Here is a 22,406-nt window from a genome sequence, read left to right as displayed (position 1 = left end):
AGTTTCCTCATCTATAAACTGGGGATAGTAATAGTAATGCACTGATAGGATTATTCTGGGTTTCCAAGGAGCTAATCATTTGGGAAAGTCGGCATTACTCAGTACCCTCAGTGCCCAGCAGTCAAGAGTATGTAATGGTAGAATGGGCAAGACTTTGGCTGGGACTGCATGTTGCCATTAAGTGGGGGTGCGCGGTGTGGGAGGGGTGACATTGTGACTTGTGAATATGGGATAGGGCAGGCCAGAGGAATGAGCGTTGGGCTCAGGGCTTAGCTTATTTCTGGTGCCAGTGTGTGGGTTGGAATCAAAGGGGGTACAGGTGTGTAGTGATTCTGAGGCATGCAGAGGAATGCCTGTAAACCTCCGACGCCTTCAGAAACAGTGCTGTGAAACACCCCTTTCTGAAAAATCAGTTGATTTTCCAAACTTGTTGAGTCTTGATTGCATGTGATGGTGGCCCAATAATTTTCATCTGCAACTTGCCCAGCCTTGTTCGTTGGTTTCGATGAGGATGACTCATCAGAATGATTTTGCCGAAAGGGCAGCAATTTGGTGAATTTATATTCTAAAACTCTGTTTTTCTATACCTCCAAAAGCAAGTAAAAGTTGTGGCTAATGGTACGTTTAAAAATCAGATGGATAGTTGAGTATCTGTTACTTGCTAATTATAAGGAATGTAAAGAAAAATGTCTCCTTTTATTTAGCTAATAGACTAAAGAGTCTATTAATATTAATGAAGGACAAATAAACTTGGTTAAGTGTTTAATGCTTTAATGTAGATAATGAGAGAAGACAATATTATTTTAAATTTTATTTACTGTTGCCTTTGAAAGAAATTTTAATAGTTTTGGTGCTATCATCATTATAATTCTACATTTCTTTTTTTCCAATTTGACTGAGGTGTAATTGACAAAAGTTGTAAGATATGTAAAGCGTATACTGTGGTGATTGCATATAAGTATGCATTATGAGTTTCCAACATTGAATTAACATATCCACATCACATCTTTTTTGGTTGTTTATTTGTGAGGTTTTTTTTTTAGCACATTTCAATTCTATAACACAGTGTCGTCAACTGTAGCCACCATTTTTACATCAGGGCCTCAGACCTTATGCATCTGGGAGCTAAAGGGTTGCACCCTTTACCTGCCTCTCCCTAATTCCCCTACCTTACTCTCGGCCTGAAAAGAAAAATTAATTAATTCAGCAAACATGTATTAAATCTCAGTCTACACTATACACTTTGCTAGGCCCCGAGGGACAGAATGGAATAAGGTCCTCTTCCTGTTCTCAGGGACCCTAGAGACTAGTCCAGAGACACACCATGACAGATGGAGAGAGAGAAGCAAGAACCAGCATGAGCGTCAAGGGAGGCGTGGTGGTCCATGGCACGTGGAGGAGGGTGTCATGGAAGAGAAGGCTTTAACAAAGAGGTCTGATTCTTCATAGTGCCTCTCACACTTCATGCATATTCGAATCGCCTGGGGATCTTGTTAAACTGGAGATTGTGATTCATAGCTCTGGGGTGAGGCTGTGCATGAGTGGCAACAGTTTAAAAGAACCATCTGTTGGTTTGTATTCCCCAGACAGGATAGAGGAGGAGGTGGAAGGAGGCCATTTCATTCACAAAGATGGTCTTAGCAGAGACTAGAGGGGTGGAGGCATGGCAGAGCGTGAAGGGGAAGGAGTTGGTAGGAATCACCCCTATGACTGCCTTTTATGCCTTTAATATTAAATAGTTATTTAATAAATAACACCCTGTAGATAATGGGGAAATCCAGGTTTGGGATTGGGTCGTGACCTTGGTGTTCATGTTCAGGAAAGCCACGTGAGGGAGTTGGGAAGGACAGAGCTGCAGGGTCAAACACAGTTGTTGAGGCAAAAATAAAGGGGTAATGAGGATTTGTATGAGTTGCACTGAGCTGGAAAGAAATGATATTCCTAGTAAGTAGGAATAGTAACACCCTGGTGTCAGAGAGGAAAGAAAGCTGATTGGAGCAGAAGTCATGCCCATATAGAAGATAGTCCAGGGGACAGGTAGAACTTTCATCTGCATGACTTTAAATGCAAGACCTGAGGCAATTAAGCTCCTTTTTCTCTATTATAATGAGATTTTTGTAGGTGAAATCACTGGGACAAAGCAACTAGCGTTACTTTCCAGATAAATTCCTCACTATGGCGCCTTTAGTAGTTTGCGACAGTCACTTTCATCTAAGGTCCCTTCAATTATTGACATTCTTCAGTTCTGTGACATGAGTAGCATTGAGAGACTTGGTGCTCGGTTATATGCGGATCTGGGGGGAACCAAAGATGATCCCACTGTTCTGAGGCTGGGGAACAAAGGAGAAGTAGACTTAAAATCGGCATAAGTTGAAACATTCGGCAAGGAATTGGAAGTGTGAGCAGCCCTGGGGTTCAGAAGCGGGGTAAGGCTGCGGGAGGGAATTTGAGATTAATCTGGATAAGGCAGGGCTAGACCCTGCAAGAGAGATGAGTGTAAAGGAAGTTGTGAGTAAAGGCTGAACGTGGGGAAATGCCCACATGTAAGCAGCCAGCGTGAGGCAGTGTGATTTCAAAGATGCCAGAGAATGTGAAGCAGATGTATTTTATTTATAAGTGGAAATACTTTTGCTGTAAGAAGAGTTAGAAGTTCAAGTGGTGATCATTTAAGTTTGGAAAGTAAGGAGTAAGGACGAAAAGAAAAGAGGAGCCCTGGTTGGGTAGCTCAGAGCATTTTTCTGGTGCACCAAGGCTGTGGGTTCGATCCCCAGTCAGAATACATACAAGAATCAAACAATGAGCGCATAAATAAATGAAACAACAAACCCATGTTTCCCTCTCTTACCCTCTCTCCGTCCCCTCTAATAAATAAATAAATAAATAAAATTAAAAAAAAAAAAAAAAAAAGATGAGGACAAAAGCCTACTGCTAATAATATAGCACCACCTGGTGTTAGACCTTAGGTATTTTTTAAATGAAGGGTTTTTTTGTTTGTTTTTTGTTCTTCAATCAAATTGATTTATTTTTCCTTCCTGTTTGGTTGTTTTAAATTTTTCATCTTTTTAAAAAATTTGGTAGCTTAGTGGCTGAATGGGCTCATTTGATTACTTTTCAATTAATAGTCTAGGGTGGGGGGCAGTCTATTCAGTTTGTTTATTCTTTATTTCAACATTGCCAAAATCTTGTCTCTCACACGGCTCTTTCTGACCTATCACGGTGTTACAGAAGGCACGAGTTCATTACCAGCCTCACCATCATCTTCGCTCTTCTTTTAATATGTCAGAGATAAACGAGTCTGGTGAAGACTTCCTCTGAAGTTATATGTTTCTGAATATTCATTTTATCTTTTCCCTCAGTTGTTAGCGCAGGAGTTTGCGTTGACAAACTTCCAACTTTTGAAATGACTCGCAGTAGAAACTTTTCTTTTTTCCCAACCCTCAAGGAAAACCTACATATCTGAAAACCGCACAGACGTCTTGGGTGAATGTTCCTAGACCGCTTCCCAAGTCCAACGCGTCCTTGAAGAGTTCGGTGCTCCGGAGGACAGGCAGCCCCGCCTCTCTGGCCAGCGCCCGCAGCGATCTGAACACTTACAGCGGCAGTAATTGTGAGTCGGTCACCTGTCAGCCTCTGGGGGTGGCGTGCGAGAGAATGAGTGCACTGCGAACAATTATCAGAATTTCCAGTTCTGTGATTTACAGGAACATATACACACTCTGCTGTTTTTGCTTTCTGCTCTGAAAGTTTGGCAGGAAAAACATTCTTCGAGTGACATCCTCTTTTGATGGATGTACTATGCAACACGGAAATATTTGTGTAGAAGGATTTTTTTTTTACATGAAGGATTCCAAAGTGTGTCATTTGACGTGATAGTGGTTTCTCTGCTCTGTATAAGGGAAGAAAGCAATCTAGGAGCCATTGGAGCCCACCTGGAAGTCAGAAAAAAAAAGATTACTTCCATTTATTTTGTAAATGCGTGTCTTATAATTGGATGCCAGATTCAGTGTAATATGACTAGTATATTAAAACTTCAAGCCTAATTTTAAGTAATTTAAAATCAGAAGAATATTTTTAAGTTGTTCGTTAATGTGAATTCTGTTTTCTCTGTATAAGAAGGGCGTATTAATTGAGCTCTCCCTTTTATTCCAAAGATGTATTTGGTCTTAATATTTATTTGCTCACTTCCTTTTAAATCTCCTCACCAGATTAGTTCATAGGAACCCCTTTGGAGTGCCTGCCATGTACAGGCATCATGACTGATGCCGTGAGAAATGCAGGTTGTAAGAGAAATGATCCTTATCTGAAAGGGAGATGAGAAGAAAGAAGATATTTACGTGGATAACTAGAATACCAGATAAAACAAGACGTCAGCGTGTGTGGTGGGGAGGAGGGGAGTTCTCTCTGCTTTAAGGAGGGATCCATTTCCTTTCTCTGGTGGGGGCTGGGGCCAAGTGGAGCCATGGGTATTGAACCTTTTGTGCTTGGAGCGCTCTTACAGGGTTACCGTACGTTATTGCTCTTTTTTTCTCTCAAGTAACTTCTGCTGTTACTGGTTTTATATATAAGGTCATTCAGGCACAGCGGGGTTGTCACTGGCCCAAGGGCACTTGGCCGGCCAGTATGTGAACAGAATTGAGAATGTGTTTCTGGAAGATAAAGCATTGAATTAATGAGCACATTTCCGAGAGCTCACTTAGCAGCCGTGGCTGGTCACGTATTAGTAAGTAGCTTTATACCAGAGCTTTCGGAAGAAGACGGGAACATGTTTCTTAAAATGAAACAGGATTATTACCCGCTTATTGTTTTAATTTTGAAGTTGTGGCATAAAATCATAGGGGATGGGTTGCATGGAACAGATAATCTTGATGAGTTTGGAAAGGTAATGCACACTTGCAGCTTTGTCTGCGTGCAGTGTGAGATTTAAAAACAAAGTGCCAGAGCAGCCTCCCCAACCAACGGCTCTCCGAGGATGTGCGGCGGTGGGATCTGCGACCCTGGCAGCAAACACGCTCTGTCGGGCCACTCCCCAGCCTCTTCCATTGACAGCCATGTCGACTTGGCCAGCGTCACAGTGCCGTGTCTGACACACTCCTAAGGAGGGTGTAAAATGCTTTTGTCTGTCCCTTTCTGTTTTTTAACAAAGGGGTTAACCCTCTACCCACAGAGCCTGTCTAGAGGCGATGTATCCCTGCTACAAATGAAGCATTCGGATCCATGAGTTTCTTTCTCAGTTTGATTTGCTAGCCAGTGTAATCTGTTCCGTGGAGCGCCTTGGAGCTTACAGATTTCCCCCCCTCATTCTAATTCACTAAGAGCAAGCATGGAGGATACAGGCATGAACACAGCAGCAGTTTTTCCTGCTTAAGCTTGCTTCGATGCTTTTAGATGACTGTACCAGGAGGATTTCGCAGTTGTACAGAAACGGATATTTCTGCCAACATATTTATCAATTCTACACTCACCCCACCGGCCGGTTCAGAGAGGCACTATGATGCTACCTTACTGACACTGCTGGTCCTGGGATCCTACAGCCTTTGTATAGGTCCTTTGTTAGCCACGTTCACTGGGAACAGAAGTACGTCCATGATTTCTGGTTTGATTCTTTTCTTTGTAAGCATGCTCTTAATGTTATTCAATAAATTGATTTAGCAGCTCTTGATTGCTCTTTTTGTAACTTGTAATTTGTGTTAATTATAGTATTTCTTGGACATATTTTAAGTTGCTAATGGTCCTATAGAGAACCAATTTTATTGTCTATTTTATGTGTTGCAGAACTCAATATAATTCAGCCCCATTGTCGATGTTCTTGGCACATGAAATTACTTCATTATCAAAGATTATTTGATGGTCTCGTTTCTGATTAAATAGTTAGTATTTTTGTGTATGTAGTTTATAGTCGTAGGAGTATAGAAAAATACTTTCCTAGAATTAAAATGAAAACATCACATCCTCAATTATTTTACTCATTATATCCAAAAATATTAAATATGTGTACTTTTTAAAGCTACCTTAAAACACGAAAAATCATTCTGAGCTGAAATTTTTCTGTTTCTGATAGGGATGGGTCATGTTAGGAAATAATCTTTTGATCAGTATTTTGATTCATATTGTGCTAAGCTTTTGAAGCTTTTTAAAGAGCATTTCCTTGCTTTGTCTGCTCATTTCCTTGTGGTGTAATAATGCTGGCATCATTTAAGAACTTCTGAGATCACATAATGCTGTTGTAAAATTAGCACCCTGTTCTTGGTACTTTGAAATTCTATGGACATAACATTACCAAATTTTAAAGTGACTGGATCAAGATATGTAAGACAATGAATCTCTGTTATTGTGGGGTTTTAGCAGGGTTTTTTTTTTTTTTTTTTTTTTTTTTTTTTTTGTGTGTGTGTGTGTGTGTGTGTGTGTGTGTTCTTTGGAGCATAGAAAAATTTAAAGTTATGATAGTAATTTTTATTGTGGATATTAGCATGAAACATTGCACAGTAGCTTTTATGTCAAATGTGCTCATTTATAGAGGTCAACCATTATAAGCTCATCCGGAATCGGATACTGAAGTCCAGTTTTTAAGATCATTGGATAAAAATAAATGATGTATTGTAGGTCTTGGACAGACTTGAAGGTTTGAGGACCATTGTGCCAATGCAGAAGGAAGCCTTTGGAGAGTGTATAATTTTGTCACATTAGCAATATGAAGTCTGAGGGCTTTCCTTTCCTTCCATTTGGCCACAAGAACATGGTTATTTTTGAGAGGCAGATGGTGGGAGGAAACATACGAGATGCACACCAAGGCTATCTGCACTCTCTTGGACACAGGAGAGCAGGAGAAGGCTCACTGAAGAAATGGAACATTCTTTTCCTTCACCTTCCCGGCCAGCCCTGAGCATGTTACGTGGAAAAGGTCCATTCAGCTCAGACTCCTCCTGGTTTTCCTGTTAACTCCTGTGACGCTGAACACGCTTTCCCTCTCCCGGCCTCAGCATTCTCACCCGATGAATGGGACGGGAGGATGAGATCTTCTTTAAGAGCCTCGCGGCAGCAACATTTCTGACCACATTTGTTTTTGTCATTACAACAAAACAGTGCCTACTGGTTGGGAAGGTGGGTCCTTGGAGGTCATGAAGCCGACAGAGAGAAGGATTAGTCTTGTTTACCCTCAGTCTCTTCCTCTTTGCCGGAGGGCGGGTGGGCATTGTCTCACCTGCCGGCACTGGTCAGTTGCTAAGAGTCACCTGGAGTAGTACAGTGTTGAAAAATCTTCAGGCTGCTTCCCAGGTCAGATCAAAGTCCGTATTTGGCTAGTGCTGTCTGCCACCGGCCCTGGGGCTGACAGGCTGCGTATACCCTGGTCCTGTATTACAGACATGCTTCATGCTTGTGCGTGTCTAAATGGACTATTTAGTCAGAAAATACTGTTATCCGGACTGGTGTTGATTTTTTATTTGTCATCGTTTGAATGTTTTTTTTCTAGGGTATGTATGAGACAGTCTTGTTATGACAAAGCCGAGGGAGTGTGTGCCTTTGGAATGTGAAAGCTCAGACTTAGTGATGTGATCTCGAGCCAGGTGAGCAGATGGTCTGGCACCGTGGGGAGTGCTGCACTGCGTCACGGAAGGAAAAAAAATCAGGAAATGAACAGAATGTTGGCGCCGTGTGTATACACATACTTTAATAAACAAAACGAATGCTAATGTTAACTAGATGCTAAAACGTGGTATGAAATAAACGTCTGGAACAAGGATAAGCCCTTCTCGAAGAGGAAAATCATGGTCTCTGCCTAGGCTTCTCTGAGAATCGCTCTTCATTTCCTCTTTACATTCACCCATCACCGTCTCCCTCCCTCTCTCCCTCGAACTAGATTTTGACCATGGGGAAATGGAAACTAAGGATTCCAGAGAACCTATTATTCCGGCATAATTGAGACAGCTAAGAACACGAGCAATTTTTAACTGCGTGTTAGGTCTGGCTATGACCAAGGCGAGCACATGTAGGATTTCACACATTGATTCTACAGACCTGCTGTTACTGGGCTGTGGGCACCGCCCTGGGGCACTGTGTTTAGGAGAATTCTGAAGATGTGTTTGGTCTCAGTGGGGCTGAGCACCATAATCAGGCTGTGGGGGCCCATGACAGTTTCAGTACTGTTTTTACGCCTGCTCTTCAATCCCACTCATTATACATAGAGAGGTGAAGTGATTCAGTGCAGCCAGGTAATGGCCAAGTCGGGACCAGAACTCCTTATTATAGATTGCACCATTAATTGAAATGATTATGCTTTTATTATTCCTGCTGCTGAATGCATTATAGTAACTCTGAACAAGAGGAAATGTAGGTACCATCCAGATACCAACCAGCTGCCTTGGTAGGAACTGATACAGAGGGCAGGAGAAACACTTAAATGGCATCGTGCCTCACGGTGAAGAGCATCCAGGTTTCCTCGGATGGGCTAGCTCAGAGGAGAGTGTTTAGAGAACTGGGGGTGAGTGTGCTGGTCACAAAAACGTGTGCGGCTCAGTGCAGTTTGTCCCCATCATTAGTGAAGTGGGGAAGAGTGATGGTAGGAAACATGTACAATAGGTGATCATAGAGCATGTTTGTGTGTATGTATATATGTAACATAAATGTAAACATATGTGTTTGTATCTAACTCAGAGGTTTTATCCTTGAAGTATGGATTTTGACTCTGACATGTTAGCAAAGTTGATGGTAGACCTGGTGCTGCATCTAGTAATGAGTATCACAGTATTGAACCTAAAGAGTGGCAATGAGACAGCTTGTTTTCAGGAGAACTCCTGTTCTGTGGTGTGACAGAGAGCCAAGGGACAGGAGCATTGTCCCTCATGAGAAGTGTGTCTGTTGCTTTAGTGAGAAATTCTTTGATTGAGTTATTTGGAAACTAAAGGCCTTTGCATTTAAAGCTTAATAACAGAAAGTGAGAATTCAGGACCATATGAATTTATATTAGGTATGTAAATTAAACTCAGTCCAACTTTTCAAAATCTGAATAGGTGATTTATTTGCTACTGAATGTAATTTTAGAAATGTTGTAATACATGTTTAAGACCCTAATAACAACATTTATTTCCTTTTTTGGATTTTGATTTAGCAAAGGATGAAATGCTAATTGAAACCCAATGCCCATTTTGTATAGAAATCGAAAAATAGGCTCTCTGAAATTTTGGTTCTGTTGTTTTAAGATTATAAAGTGATTCCCCATCCAGCCTTCAAAAAGTTATGTTGAATTTTTTAGTAGTAGTATCTTCAGGTCTCCAGGTTTTGAGGAAGGAGAGAACTGGAAAGAGAGCTAGGAAACTGGCAGGAACCTGTTAGTAGGAGGGAAGGCTCTGTGTTGATTTGACCCTTATTACTGCAAATGTTATCTGGGCGCAGGAAGAATGAACAGATGGCCCATTGGAGAGAGACTTAACATGGATCAGGAAAGAAAAACAGCATGCTACTACAGCTGAATGCGATGTCCATAAACATACTGTAGGAGTTAGGATAGTTTACCCTGGTCAAAAACTTCTAGTTGTTTCAGATTTGTAACATATCAGTAAACAAGTTAGACATTGTACCCTTTTCTAGAAATGTGAGGTGAAGGAAGAGATTGATGTTGGTAATAAAGAAATTTGTGATTTTAAGTGCTATTAGAAAATAATTGGATGCTTAGAATTGGGTGTCAAAGGTTATTTAGAAACAATAAAAATAATCCCGTCTGGGTTGGTAGCGGGGTGGAAATTAGGCTTGGAAACTAGGTGGTGAAGAATGAACCTCCAGATTTTCCCTCCGGCTCAATGACTGTGTGGTGATAAACATGCCAGTGGTTTGTATGGTCAGCTAGGGGAGATGAATTAAAGGTTAACTTTGTGGGGAAAGAGAACCATAAAACTTTGCAGGTATTTTTATTTGGATCTTTTTTTCTTGGAAATGGACAGAAAAGGGCAAAGTGCTGTGTTTATGCTCTTGAGTCTTGTATAACATGATAATCTCTTAGGAAGAGCAAAGCAGTACTACTAAAATTCCTTGTAGGAGCTAAGCTTCCGAACAGTGTGCTTTTTCAAAGGTTATTTAATTATAGAGAACTAAAAGTAAAAGTAGGAATTTAGAATAATTTTTAAAGATACATCAACCTCTTTTGTTCATTGCAACATTATTTACAATAGCCAAGATGTGGAAGCAAGTCAAGTGCCCATCAATAGACGAGTGGATAAAGAAAGCTGTGGTACATATACACAATGGAATATTACTTGGCCATGAAAAATGAAACCTGACCATTTGTGACGGCATGGGTGGACCTAGGCAGTATTATGCTGAGTAAAATAATTCAGACAGAACAAGTGCCATATGATTTCACTTACATTGGAATCTAAAGAACAAAATAAACTGACGAACAAAACAGAAACAGACTCATAGATGCAGAGAATAGACTCATGGTTACCAGAGGGGAGGGAGCCTGCGGGCTGGGTGAAAAAAACTGAAGGGATTAAGAAGTACAAATTGGCAGTTACAAAAGAGTCACAGGGATGTAAAGTCCAACCCAGGAAATGTAGTCAATAATATTGTAATAACTGTGTATGGTACCAGGTGGGTACTTGAATTATTGGGGGAGTCGCTTTGTAGATTATATAATCGTTTAACTACTGTGCTGTATACCTGAAACTAATAAAAAATAATACTGAATATTAAAAAAAAGTGGAAAAAAGTCAAATGATTTCAATTTGCCCCGTTTCACTGTAATTATTTGGTTAAGGAAATATTTGTCAGTTTTCCCCACTATAAATTTGCTTTTTTTCCTTTGTAATTAACGAATGTCCTGGAGAGTAATATTTTATTATATTTAGCAATATTTGATCATGTAAATACCATGTTATCCACCAATGTTAGCATCCGCTGACATTCCTAGTCTGAATCAAGTATTCCTATAATAGTTACCAAATGAAGATTTTCTCATTTCATTTTTTCTTCTACATTTATCAGTTGGCATTTACATTTCCAAAGTGTTTAATGCACATGTATGAAATATATAATCAGAAAAAATAATAAAAGTGTTAAAAATTTTTTAAAGGAAATATTGATTTTTTAAAAAATTTAATTAGGTCATTTCTGCCCCTTCATTTTTTGTTTTTTGTTTTAATTACCACTCAAATTTGAAATGGTTTTTCTCTGTGTTTTATCTTTACATGCTGGTACTATTTTTCAAACCTTTCCTCTTAATGTTTTTGACATGTATGAAGTTTTATTTTATTTTTTTTAATTTATTTGTTTTATTTTTAGAGAGAGGGGAAAGGAGAAAGAGAGAGAGAGAAACATCACTGTATGGCTGCCTCTCACTCGTGCCCCCAACTAGGGACCTGACATGCAACCTAGTTATGTGCCCTGACTGGGAATTGAACCAGTGACACTTGGCTCGCAGGCCGACGCTCAATCCACTGAGCCACAGCAGCCAGGGATTTATGAGATTTTAAATGTCCATTCTCCCCTCCCCAGACAGTGCGATAAGTGATAGTAATGGTAGTTATAGTCCAAAAGGAGCCACAAAGTCCAGTGAAACGCAGCAGAGCGGAGGGACACTGTTTCGTAGGGCCTCACTGTGTGTCCAACACAGTCAGCAAAAGTGCAGCATGAAAATGCATCTTCATTAGGGATTCAGAATGCAGGAAACAAGCTCTGGTCTTTCTTTTCCCTCTGCTTTTTCCCTGCCCCCAATACAGATACAACCTTTAAAAATGCCAGAGCACATTTCTGTTCCCTTTTTAATCCAATGGGAAGCCATAAATGTGCAGAGAAAATTCACGATTTAGGAAGAAGCTATATAAGCATGATCTGCACAGTTGTCTTAAGCGGTTGAAAGCTTTAGTATTTTTATGTCAAGGGTTTCAGTTATTATTGGGCAAAAGAAGAAATAAGAGGGAGCAAGACATCTATTTAAAACTTTGCCTTGGTAGTTTCTCCATTGTTTCAAATTTTAGTTCTTGTAGAAAATCAACAAGTTACAGATTATCACTATTATTTTTTAAAAGATTTTATTTATTTATTTTTAGAGAAGGAGAAGGGAGCGAGAAAGAGAGGGAGAGAAACATCGGTGTGTGGTTGCCTCTTAAACAACCCCAACCAGGAACCTGGTCTGCAACGCAGGCACATGCCCTGACCAGGAATCAAACCCATGACCCTTTGGTTCTCATGCTGGCACTCAGTCCACTGAGCCACACCAGCCAGGGCATCACTATTATTTTTTAACGTTTTGTTCTTTATTCTGGTATCACTGTCATTTGATATGCTAAGATTGTCCTTAGAGTCCCAATGAAGAAAGAGAAGCCAAATCAAGAGCAAAATCAAGATGCTCTTTCTAGAGCTCATTGACATAGTCTACTGAAAGTACAGTATTTGCTCGCTTAAATCTTCCCTCTTACCTTTACCCTGATATTTTCCCTTGGAAAACAATGTATGTCTGCTTAAGTGGGCGCCCCCTTTGCCCACTTAACTATAGGGGACTCAGAGTTACGCAGTAGCCCAAGCAAAGGCAGGGACTATCGAAGTTTCTCCCCAGGTCTTTTCTTTAGCATTTCTCTTAGAGCCTGGAAAGCCTTTTCTTTTTTGTTTTTATCCCCCCACCCCCTCCACCCGGCCCCAGAGGATTCCTGTGTGAGTGAGAGAGGAAAGGCTTACAAATAGCATAAAAGATGGCTTTTATTATTTAGGCGGGACTCCCTTTTCTGTTTTAGCTTCGGGGCTTGGGTGCCTGTGCTGCAGGGCAGATGTGGCCAGGCCAGTCTGCTCCTGGCTGGAGCAGAGGAGGATCAGAAACAGATCTCATCCTCCAGTGCCCACATTCCCCCCCCCCCCCCCCCCCCCCCGCCACTGCACTCCGCCTTGTCCTTGCGGGGATGTGCTCCTACTCACTGCACCTGGGGGGTGCTTGTTGGCTGGCATAACATAAATTATCTCCCAGATTTCATCTGGGATGGAAGCAGAACTGAACAATGTGGATAAACTATGAATCTTTTTGAAATTGTTGATATATGTTACTATCTTTCCAGAAAGATGTTAGTCTCTCACAGCAGTGTGTATCTGTTGCTCTGCACCCTGTGTGTGTGTGTGTGTGTGTGTGTGTGTGTATCGCTCTGTCTGTGTGTCTGTCTGTGTGTCTGTCTGTATCGCTCTATGTGTCTGTCTGTGTGTCTGTCTGTCTGTCTATCCATGGTAACTTGGTTTGTCAGCACTCCTGCCTTTCTACTGAACTGAAAAGAAAATAGGCATAAATGTTGGAAAAAGATTCTTGAGCGTATCAGCAGGTTCTTGTCTGTCCAGGGTCTTAAATACATTTCCGAAGCATCAAATGGCCTCTTTCTGGGATGACATGAATCTGTGGTTTATATTGATGATAAACCCCATAATCTACACATAAACCAAATAACTAAAAAGAAATGTCCAACTTTGACACTAAGCTAACTTTCAGAGAATTAGAGCTTCATGATCCCACTGACAACTTTATAGCACAGGGAGTCCAGTATGTCTGGCTATTGAATTTGTAAGCTTTTCTATCATAGAGGTTTGACGTGAGCAGAAACCAATGTTTTCCATTTATAATAGCCACATATTTTCAGAGATTATCATCTTACATTCCTTTTTTAAATCTGAATTAAATATGAAACTTGGAAAGGCTGTCTTATGTCTCAAGTCTGTGATCATGTAAACTATTAAAAAGGGTATTTCTTCTGATAGGCATAATAAATAATAATCCCCAAAGTACATCTCATTTCTACTATAGGGGAAAACTATTAGCATAGGCATTTTCCCTTGTTACATTGTTGGACTAACGTTATGACTTATTTCCAAAGAATATAATTGACCCTTGACAGGTGAAGTTATCAGAATGGAAAATTAACTTCTCCTTAAGTGAGAAAAGAAATGAAAAGTGTGAATTGCGGTATGGTTTTGTTTGGCTGACATTTAACCTTGGAGTAGAAATGGGGTGTATGCCAGAGTTTAAGAATGCTTGTCTCCAATTAGCAATTAATGCTCTAATAATTGCATTGGGAAAAAGGATGCATTTTAAGGGGTCAACTTTGTAATTTAGTCTAGACTGCAGTATGAACATGTATTTTCCCAAAATCATAAATGGGGCTTTTCCAGGTTTTCCTAGTTGGTTAGTTATTACCATTACTTAAGACTAACCTTGCGTTCTGATGAGCCTGCAGAGGAAAGGTCACGGTGTGTTGGTTTTTGGAGGGACGGCTTTGATGCTAAGAAATGGTGTCCAAATAGCCAATGAATCTGGGTGGATCATGGACCCTCTTTAATAGTAGTTTTCTATTCTGTGTAATTGAAATGACCGATCACAAGGTTCTTCCCTGCAGTGATAGTCTATGTCTACAGAGCACCTTGACTTTCCTCGTATTCCGCTTGCAGATGGTCATCTTTTAGATGACAGAGAAGACACTGCCTCCGTATACAAACATCTTCCTCTGAATGTTAAAGTCTGACCAGTTGTACTATGGCCTTGAGATAGTTTTTTTTTTTTTTTCCCAAACAAAAAACTGGTGAAAATTAAGTTGGCCAACTTCACATCCTTTCGTTTTAGTAACATAGTCATTTATTTTTAATTATAGCAGTTTGCTAAATTCTAATAAGTTTAGTGTATAGAGCTTTAGAAATCACCCTTTAGTTTTTTTTTTTTTTATATTTGGATTAAAATAAAATTCAGATAACTTTATATCCTGTTTTGTCACTTAAGTCATCATGTTAATGACTTACATTTAGCATATGCAGTATCATTGAACTACTCTTGAATATTTAGGGCACTTCTATATCATATTTAAAAATGATTCAATGATGAGCATCTTTACAATGATCACTTTTAAAGTTTGGGGAAGTTTCTTGTGATAGATTCTTAAAAGTAATGTAAGTAATTCAAAACGTATACATATTTGTAGTTACTCCCCTCAGGTAACCTAATTGCTTTCCAAAAGCTTCATGTCTGCATATACCGTGATTGACAACATACAAGTGCCGACTTCACCCTACTCTGGTCAACACTGGGTGCTATTTTTTTAATTGTTTATAATCATTGAAAAATCTTATAGCATTGTTTTAGTTTAACCTCAATTATTTCAAAGACAATTCTATTGCCTTATATGACAATGAAGAGAAACAGAAAGAGAATGGTCTTGAGAGGCACTGAAAATTGCTTTCAATCTTGGTCTCGCCACATTCTCCTGTTGTTCTGACCTTGGGCTAGTTGCTAAGCCTCTCCAAGTCTCACATTTCTCACTTGGGAATACAGGAGCATTTGGGGACTCATTCCCCCTGGAAGAGTGATTCTGCCCTCATAGAATTGCTCTCAGATGCGAGCTGCTTCTACTGTTGGGGTGATGATTGTAATCCTCTCCATTGTCCTTATGATACCAGAACTTTCTGAGTTCTTTTCCAGAAAGTTGAATTATTTTAAAGTCTGGAAGCAAGCAGGAGAAACTACTGAAGGTCAAGAACCATCCGCATTGGGTTTAGCTGTTGTAATTTATTTAAAGATTATGATGTTACAAGATTCTAGCCAAATTGACTCTAAATAAAACTTGATTGACTGTTTATGAGGAAGATGTCTCACATACCACATACTATTATTACCTTGGTTCTACCACACAGTAAAGCTGTTTGGGAAACCAAAGGGCCAGAGTTGTGTTTGTCCAGCCCTCTGGTTATTTTACACAAGATCGCCAGCCTCAGGTGCCACGGTGTCTGCCCAGAAAGTGGAGAATGCGCTGCTCCTTCCAGATCCACTTACTAACTACAGCCCAGGGGGCCGTGGCTGTGTTCCGTGCCCCTTGTCCCAAGTGTTCGGGTGTGCATGCAAGTGGCACACCTGCTCTGGCGAGGTCACGCTGGCGTGGCCTGGGTGTCTACTGCTGAGGGTAGGATGAGGCTGTCTTTCAGTGTTCGTTTATGATTATAACTCTCTCCTCATACTTCAAAGGCAGATTCTATTTTAATAGGTAATACATTTGGTGTTTTAAATCAGGGAAAAGTATGGATTACTTGGGAAATTCTTGTTGGGACAAAGGCTATCGTTTTGTCAGGACCTAGATACCTACTTCATATACTACATATAAATACAAGGAGTGTGGGTGTGTGGCAAAAGTAGGTTAAAGTTCTTCATATAGAAAATCATACATGGATAGAAAAGGCCTTTCCAGGAACAACTGGGTCAAAGAAATAATGAATAACCATGACAACAAAAGTTTTAGACTTCTTCTTTGTCAGAAACATTATAAACGTGGTGATGACTGTTGACTACTAGACTTATTGTGATCATTTCCCAATACATGCAAATATAATATGTCAGTGATATCTCAATTAAAAACAGTAGAAACAATATTAACAAGCAAACAACAAAATGGGCAACATATGCAATTGGGTTGCTTCATGAAGACATCTTCAAATTGGCAAGATAGAGGTGATTCCACAGCAGAAAAATAAATGGACAGACACAAGAGGAAAAAAATTGGACCCTGAGTTGACCTTTCTACAACTGGAATAAAGATAAGAACATAAAATCATAAAGATTATGAGGCATAAAAATTAAAGAACTGTGGCTGCTAGTGTTCGTTAGGGAAAGTAAACAGATAAATGTTAGGACTGATACCTCGTGTTCGAGTCCTAGGGAAGATGCGTTGCATGTAGAGGCTTGAATCTCTTGTTTAAATATCAATTTCTCCAGACTCTTCATGATCATTAACAACAAACAGATCAGGCCATGTTTATATGCGCTTCCTAGCATCTCAGCAACTGTGCACGGCACATGCCAGAATCAGGTCTAGGATCATAACGTCATTGTTTTCTACAGTCAAGCCCCTGATTAAATACACACACACACACACACCCCTGCTCAGTAGAGTTTGTGGTTCTTGTTTGAATATACTGTGATATCACAGCACACTGACCTCCCAAGCATTTACATCACCCCTATAATACCTTCTTTTTTTTTAAGCCTTACTAAAGAGTCATACAATTTTTTTATTGTTTTTCTTTATTTGTGTCATTAATAGAAACCCAACTTATTTCATAGGCATTTTATAAAGCTCTTCTGTCACTTAAGCCTTTTTAGAAGTTTATTTTTCTGCCTCTGATGTTTGTTAAATATAATGGGGAAATACAGAAACATATAGCAAATAAATAAAAAAAATCATGCCCACCCCAGCTTCCAGAGCATTGCTGACATTTTGGTATGTTTGCTTCAATATTCTTTATTCTTTTTGTTTAACATTGAGATTCTACTATATATACAATTTTAAATCATGGTTTTGTTTTTCCATTTGACTGCCTAACACAAACTTTGCTGAACTTCATAAAACTCATCTTATTCCTAACTTTTATAGTTGTAATTTTATTGTTCTTAGATACCAAAAGGTCCTTAGATTTTTCCTTAGTGCCCTTGGTGATTCTTACTGTGTTCTCCTAAATCAAATTAAGACTTCGTATAATAATGAAGATGGATCCTTTCTTATCTTTAGGTACTCCTATATTTAGTATGATTTCAGAAACTACAAACAGGGCACAAGTGATAACAGCTAATCAATAAGTAATCAAAGAATGCGTTGGAGCCAATTTAGAGATCTGTGCTTCCCCAATGCCCCAAAGTCTATATTTTTTCAAATTGTTGTTACTCTGCTAATATCTGCTTAGTTGGTCATTTAAATGAGTGGATATGTATATAGAGAGTTCATGTGAGTGCCTGGCACAGAGTAGATTGTCTTACATTAAGAGTTGGCTGTTACTATTAAGAGCTGGTCAAGGCTGCCCCTTTGCTTTGGCTCGCTGTGGTAAATTGCCACCAGGGGGCAGACTGTGTTTGGGAAAGAATTGAAACCTAGTTTGAGCTGTTTTTCGTTTTTATCCAGGATACCTGACTTGAGTGCATGTATGTTGCTGTAAAAACAAGAACTATTTCTTCTGACATTTAGCTTTTTCTTTTCACTGGTACTGCTTCTTTTCATAGTTGTTATAACATTATTTATTGTATTCCCTGTGTCATACTTTACACCCCCATGACTGCTCTGTGACTATGAATTTGTACTCCTTAATCCCTGCTCCTTTTCACCCATCCTTCCCCAACCCCCCTTCCACCTAGCAATTGTAAAAATGTTCTTCGTATCTATAAGCCTGTTAGTATTCTGCTTGCTTATTTGTTCTTAGATTCTACATATAAGTGAAATCATTTGGCATTTGTATTGTTCTTTCTGACTTATTTCACTCAGCACAATACCCTCTAGGTCCATCCATGGTGTTAGAGATGGAAAGATTTCATTCTTTTTTATGGCTGAGTCATATTCCATTGTATATGTGCTCCACTTCTTCACCCATTTACCTACTGGTGGGTGCTTGGGCTGCTTCCATATCTTGGTTATTGTAAATAAGGCTGCAATGAACATATGGGTGCATGTCTTTTTAATGTAGTGTTTTGGGTTTCTTAAGATAAATACCCAGAAGTGGAATTGCTAGGTCCTTCTTTGTCTCTTATTATAGCCTTTGTCTTAAAGTCTACTTTGTCTGGTATAACTGTTGCTACCCTAGCTTTTCTTTGTTGTTTGTTTCCATTTTTATGAAATAAATTTTTCCATCCCTTTAAGTCTGTGTCTTTCTGTTGAAGTGAGTCTGTAGATAGAATATGTAAGGGTCTTCTTTGTTATCCAATCAACAGATTGGAGCATTTAATCTATTTGCATTTCAAGTAATTTTTATAGGTATGTATTTATTGCCATTTTATTATTTATATTTTTTAGCATTTCTTCTTCTTAAAGAAGACCCTTTAACACTTCTTGTAATACTGATTTGGTGGTGATATGCTCTAGTTTTGTCTTATCTTGGAAGCTATTTATCTTTCCTTTGATTCTAAATTATAGCTTTGCTGGGTAGAGTGATCTTGGTTGTAGTTCATTGCTTTTCATCACTGAATATTTCTTGCCAATCCCTTCTGGCCTGAAAAATTTCTGTTGACTAATCAGCTGACAGTCTTATGGGAGCTCCTATGTAGTAACTAAAAGCTTTTCTCTTGCTGATTTAAGATTCTCTCTTGTCTAACTTTTGGCATTTTATTTAAGATGTTTCTTGGTGTGGGCCTCTTTGACTTCATCTTGTTTGGGACTCTTTGTACTTCCTGGACTTGTATGTCTATTTTCTTCATCAGGTTATGGAAATTTTCCATCATTATGTCCTCAAATAGATTTTCAATTCCTTGCTCTTTCTCTTCTCCTTCCAACACTCCCATGATGCAAATGTTGGTATGCTTGATGTTCCAGAGGCTCCTTATACAATTCTTATTTTTTGGATTTTTTTTTTTTTCTTGTTACTGTTCTGATTAGATGCTTGCTGCTTCCTTATCTTCCAGATTACTGATTTGATTCTCAGTTTCATCTATTCTATTGTCGATTCTCTGTAAATTATTCTTCATTTCAGTTAGTGTATTGTTAATTTCTGACTGGTTGTTTTTTAATGTTTTCTGTCTTCATTTTTGTTTCCTATCTCTTTGTTGAAGTGCTCACTAAGTTCATCTACTCTTCCCCTAAGTTCATTGAGCATCCTTATAACCAGTGTTTCAAACTCTGCATCTGGTAGATTGCTTGTCTTCATTTCATTTAATTTTTTTTTCTGGAGTTTTGTTCTGTTCTTTCATTTGAGACATGTTTGCCTCTTAAAAAAAAATTTATTTTTTAAAATTTTTGGCTGCCTTCCTGTATTTGTTTCTATATATTAGGTAAAGCTGCTGCATCTCCCAGTCTTGGTAGAGTGACCTAATGTGGTAGGTGTCCTGTAGGGCCCAGTAGCACAGCCTCCCTAGTCACCTGAGCTGAGCACTCAAGGTGCACTCCCCCACCCATAGGCTGTGTAGTTGAGCCTTGATTGCTGTTGGCATGTCAATGGGAGGAATTTACCTCTAGGTGAGTCAGTTGCAAGGCCCACAGTAGGGAATCTGCTATGCGGGGGTGAACCAGACAGCAGAACTAGCTTCAGCAGGGCTCTGGTGCTCGCCGAGTCCATGCCTTCAGTGTGTCACTTGTGGAGGTAGTTGGGTGATGCTCCAGTGTGATCTAAAGCTGTTCACCAGGTGTGCTGGCTCTGGAGCCTCCCAGGAGGTGCAGGCCAAGGTCAGCCACTGCCTGTGCTGTGCCCATGGCCACCTGGCATGAGCTACAGAATGTTGTGCAGATGGGATTGAAAGTGTCTGGGAAAGGCCATGCTGTGTACTGAGGCTAGCTGCTGCTAGTGCTGGCCCTGGGGCCACTTAGCAAGAGGTAGGGGACATGCCGAAGCCAGATTCTGCTTGTTTGAGAGATTTTAGGAAAGTCCATTGTATGAGCCAGCAGAGGTTATTTGTATTTGGAAATGTCACTGGAAATAGCTTGGGTGAGCCCGCATGTTGGGTGGGGAAGGGTCTCAGGGAATCCCCAGGGTGGAGCTCACAGTGATAGCCAGGTTGATGGAGACTCAGATATGACGCCTGCATGCTGGCTCTGTCGGGGTTTGACTGCAAAGAAACAATGGCCTCTGCCTACACTTCTGTTTGGGAGAAAGCTGCCCCTCCAGCCCCCACCTTGACGCCGGACAATTCAGTTCCTCCCTGTATGTCCCTGGTGCCTTTTGAGCTGCCGCCTCAGTGCTGGAGCTCAGAGGGAGTGAGTTTGAGTAAGTTCGTGTGTGGGCCCTTTAAGAGGAACACCTGGGATTTTAGTAGCCCTCCGTCTCATTCAGCCTCTATCCCTGCTGGTCTTTACAGCTAGAAGTTACAGGGACGTCTCTTCCTGGCACTGGAACCCTGAGCTGGGGGGCATGGTTTGGGGCTGGGACCCCTTGCTTCTGGTGGGGGGACAGCTGCAGCTGTGATAGTCCTCCCGATTTATCGACCACACTTGGGTGTGGGACCATTGTGGTTTCTTCCTTCTAGCCTTAGTTATAGGACATCTGCTCAGCTAGATTTGAGGCAGTTCTGAACGGTGGTTGCTCTGTGGTTTAGCTGTAGTTTTGATGTGGTCGTGAAAGGTTCTGAGCACTGCATTTATGTTTCTGCCACTTAACTGGAAGCCCTCTTCTCTTTATTCTTGCAATTCCTTGCTCTGCTGTTAAAAAAGGTCATTAGCAATGTTTACTATTAATATATGTGGCGTAGCTTAGCATGGTGCAAGTAAAAACTTCAGTGAACACGATGAATGGCTGAGACGTTGCTAATTTATTTACTTGAGTAGTCTAGACTAAAGGTTTTTTTTTTTTAACCAGGGTAATTTAGAGTTTACTCTTACTTTACAATTTGACCCCCCCCCCAAAAAAAAATTCTGTATGGGGTGGTGTCATGTCTATTTAATATATTAATATTTAACTTTATTATTCTATTTACAATTCAATTTTAATGCTGGTTGGCATCTTGGTGCTTGCAAGTTTCTTGGGAGGGTTGGAGGAGAGGCGGTTATACCGTATAGGGTGGGGCAAAAGTAGGCTCAGAGTTCCTATAGAAAATAATACAATAATTAATATATAATAATACAAGAACGAACTGTGTTTCACAAACTCAAAATGGCAGACCCAGTTTGCCCCACCCTGTATTGATATGCAGAATCTGGAGGAAAAAAAAGGTTCTTGTTTTTTAATAATAATAAACTGTGATAAAGGAGAAAGGCAACACCTAAATGTAGCTTTTTTGGACTTGAATTCCATGGTTCTTTGTGTTCTAACTGCCACGGGTACAATGCACTTACAAGATCCATGACTGTGTATGAACAAGGCGCGTCTTTCCCACAGCTAACCCTTGACCAGGTACTGGGTTTGTCCCGGTTGTTGACAGCCTCCGGAATGGCAGGCTGAGGGTGGAGTGAAGAGGGAGAAGGAATTATTCATATTTTCCTTTCCTGACTATTGACTTCCCTGTCACCCTCTAAATGCTCTATAGAATTTCTAAAAGAGTGGGTGTTTCCTGCACATTTAATAACAATTAATAAGATTATTTATAGTTAACAATTTTTACAGTTATTTCTGTTACTGATTCTTATTTTTTTAAGGAAATCTTGGGAACAAGCATAGATCATTTTTTATACATTGTACTTTCATTAAAAAAAATTTTTTTAGGAGTTTGCGTTGTTCCAGCTTTAATAATGTTTGCTTTACTTAAGTGGGCATCTTAGCAGTGTAATTTTCTTACATCCATTTATCTTTCAGCTTAATCTTTGTTTTTTGCCAGCACATTTTAATGTGCTTTCATAAACCACTCTACTTCAATAAACATTTAATAGGTCCCAGTAAAAAACACACATAAACTCTCTCCCTCCCCGTATTTCTAGTCTCAACACATTACTTGAGAGGCTACCTGGTTTTCTATAAATACAACTGTCAAGCAATAGTGTAGTCCTTAGAATACTGCCTAATTTTTA

General features: G+C 39.8%; 1 protein-coding gene across 2 annotated transcripts in view; it reads left to right on the top strand.

Moving 5' to 3' along the window:
* Positions 1-22,406, top strand: part of MTUS1 (microtubule associated scaffold protein 1) — a 128,911-nt gene that overhangs the window by 62,761 nt on the left and 43,744 nt on the right. The window contains exon 4 of one of the 2 annotated variants that reach the window (XM_090258727.1): positions 3,443-3,607. The exons of the other annotated variant lie outside the window; for it this stretch is intronic. Within the exon in view, the coding sequence (XP_090114853.1) occupies positions 3,443-3,607 (165 nt within the window). The remainder of the gene's footprint in view (positions 1-3,442; positions 3,608-22,406) is intronic. 2 annotated transcript variants of the gene reach the window in all.

Source organism: Furipterus horrens, unplaced genomic scaffold (genome assembly GCF_987537825.1).
Source record: "Furipterus horrens unplaced genomic scaffold, mFurHor1.1.pri manual_scaffold_12, whole genome shotgun sequence".
Lineage (NCBI taxonomy): Eukaryota > Metazoa > Chordata > Mammalia > Chiroptera > Furipteridae > Furipterus > Furipterus horrens.
The sequence above is the reverse complement of the archived record's forward strand: the minus strand, read 5'-3'. Positions and strand labels throughout refer to the sequence as shown.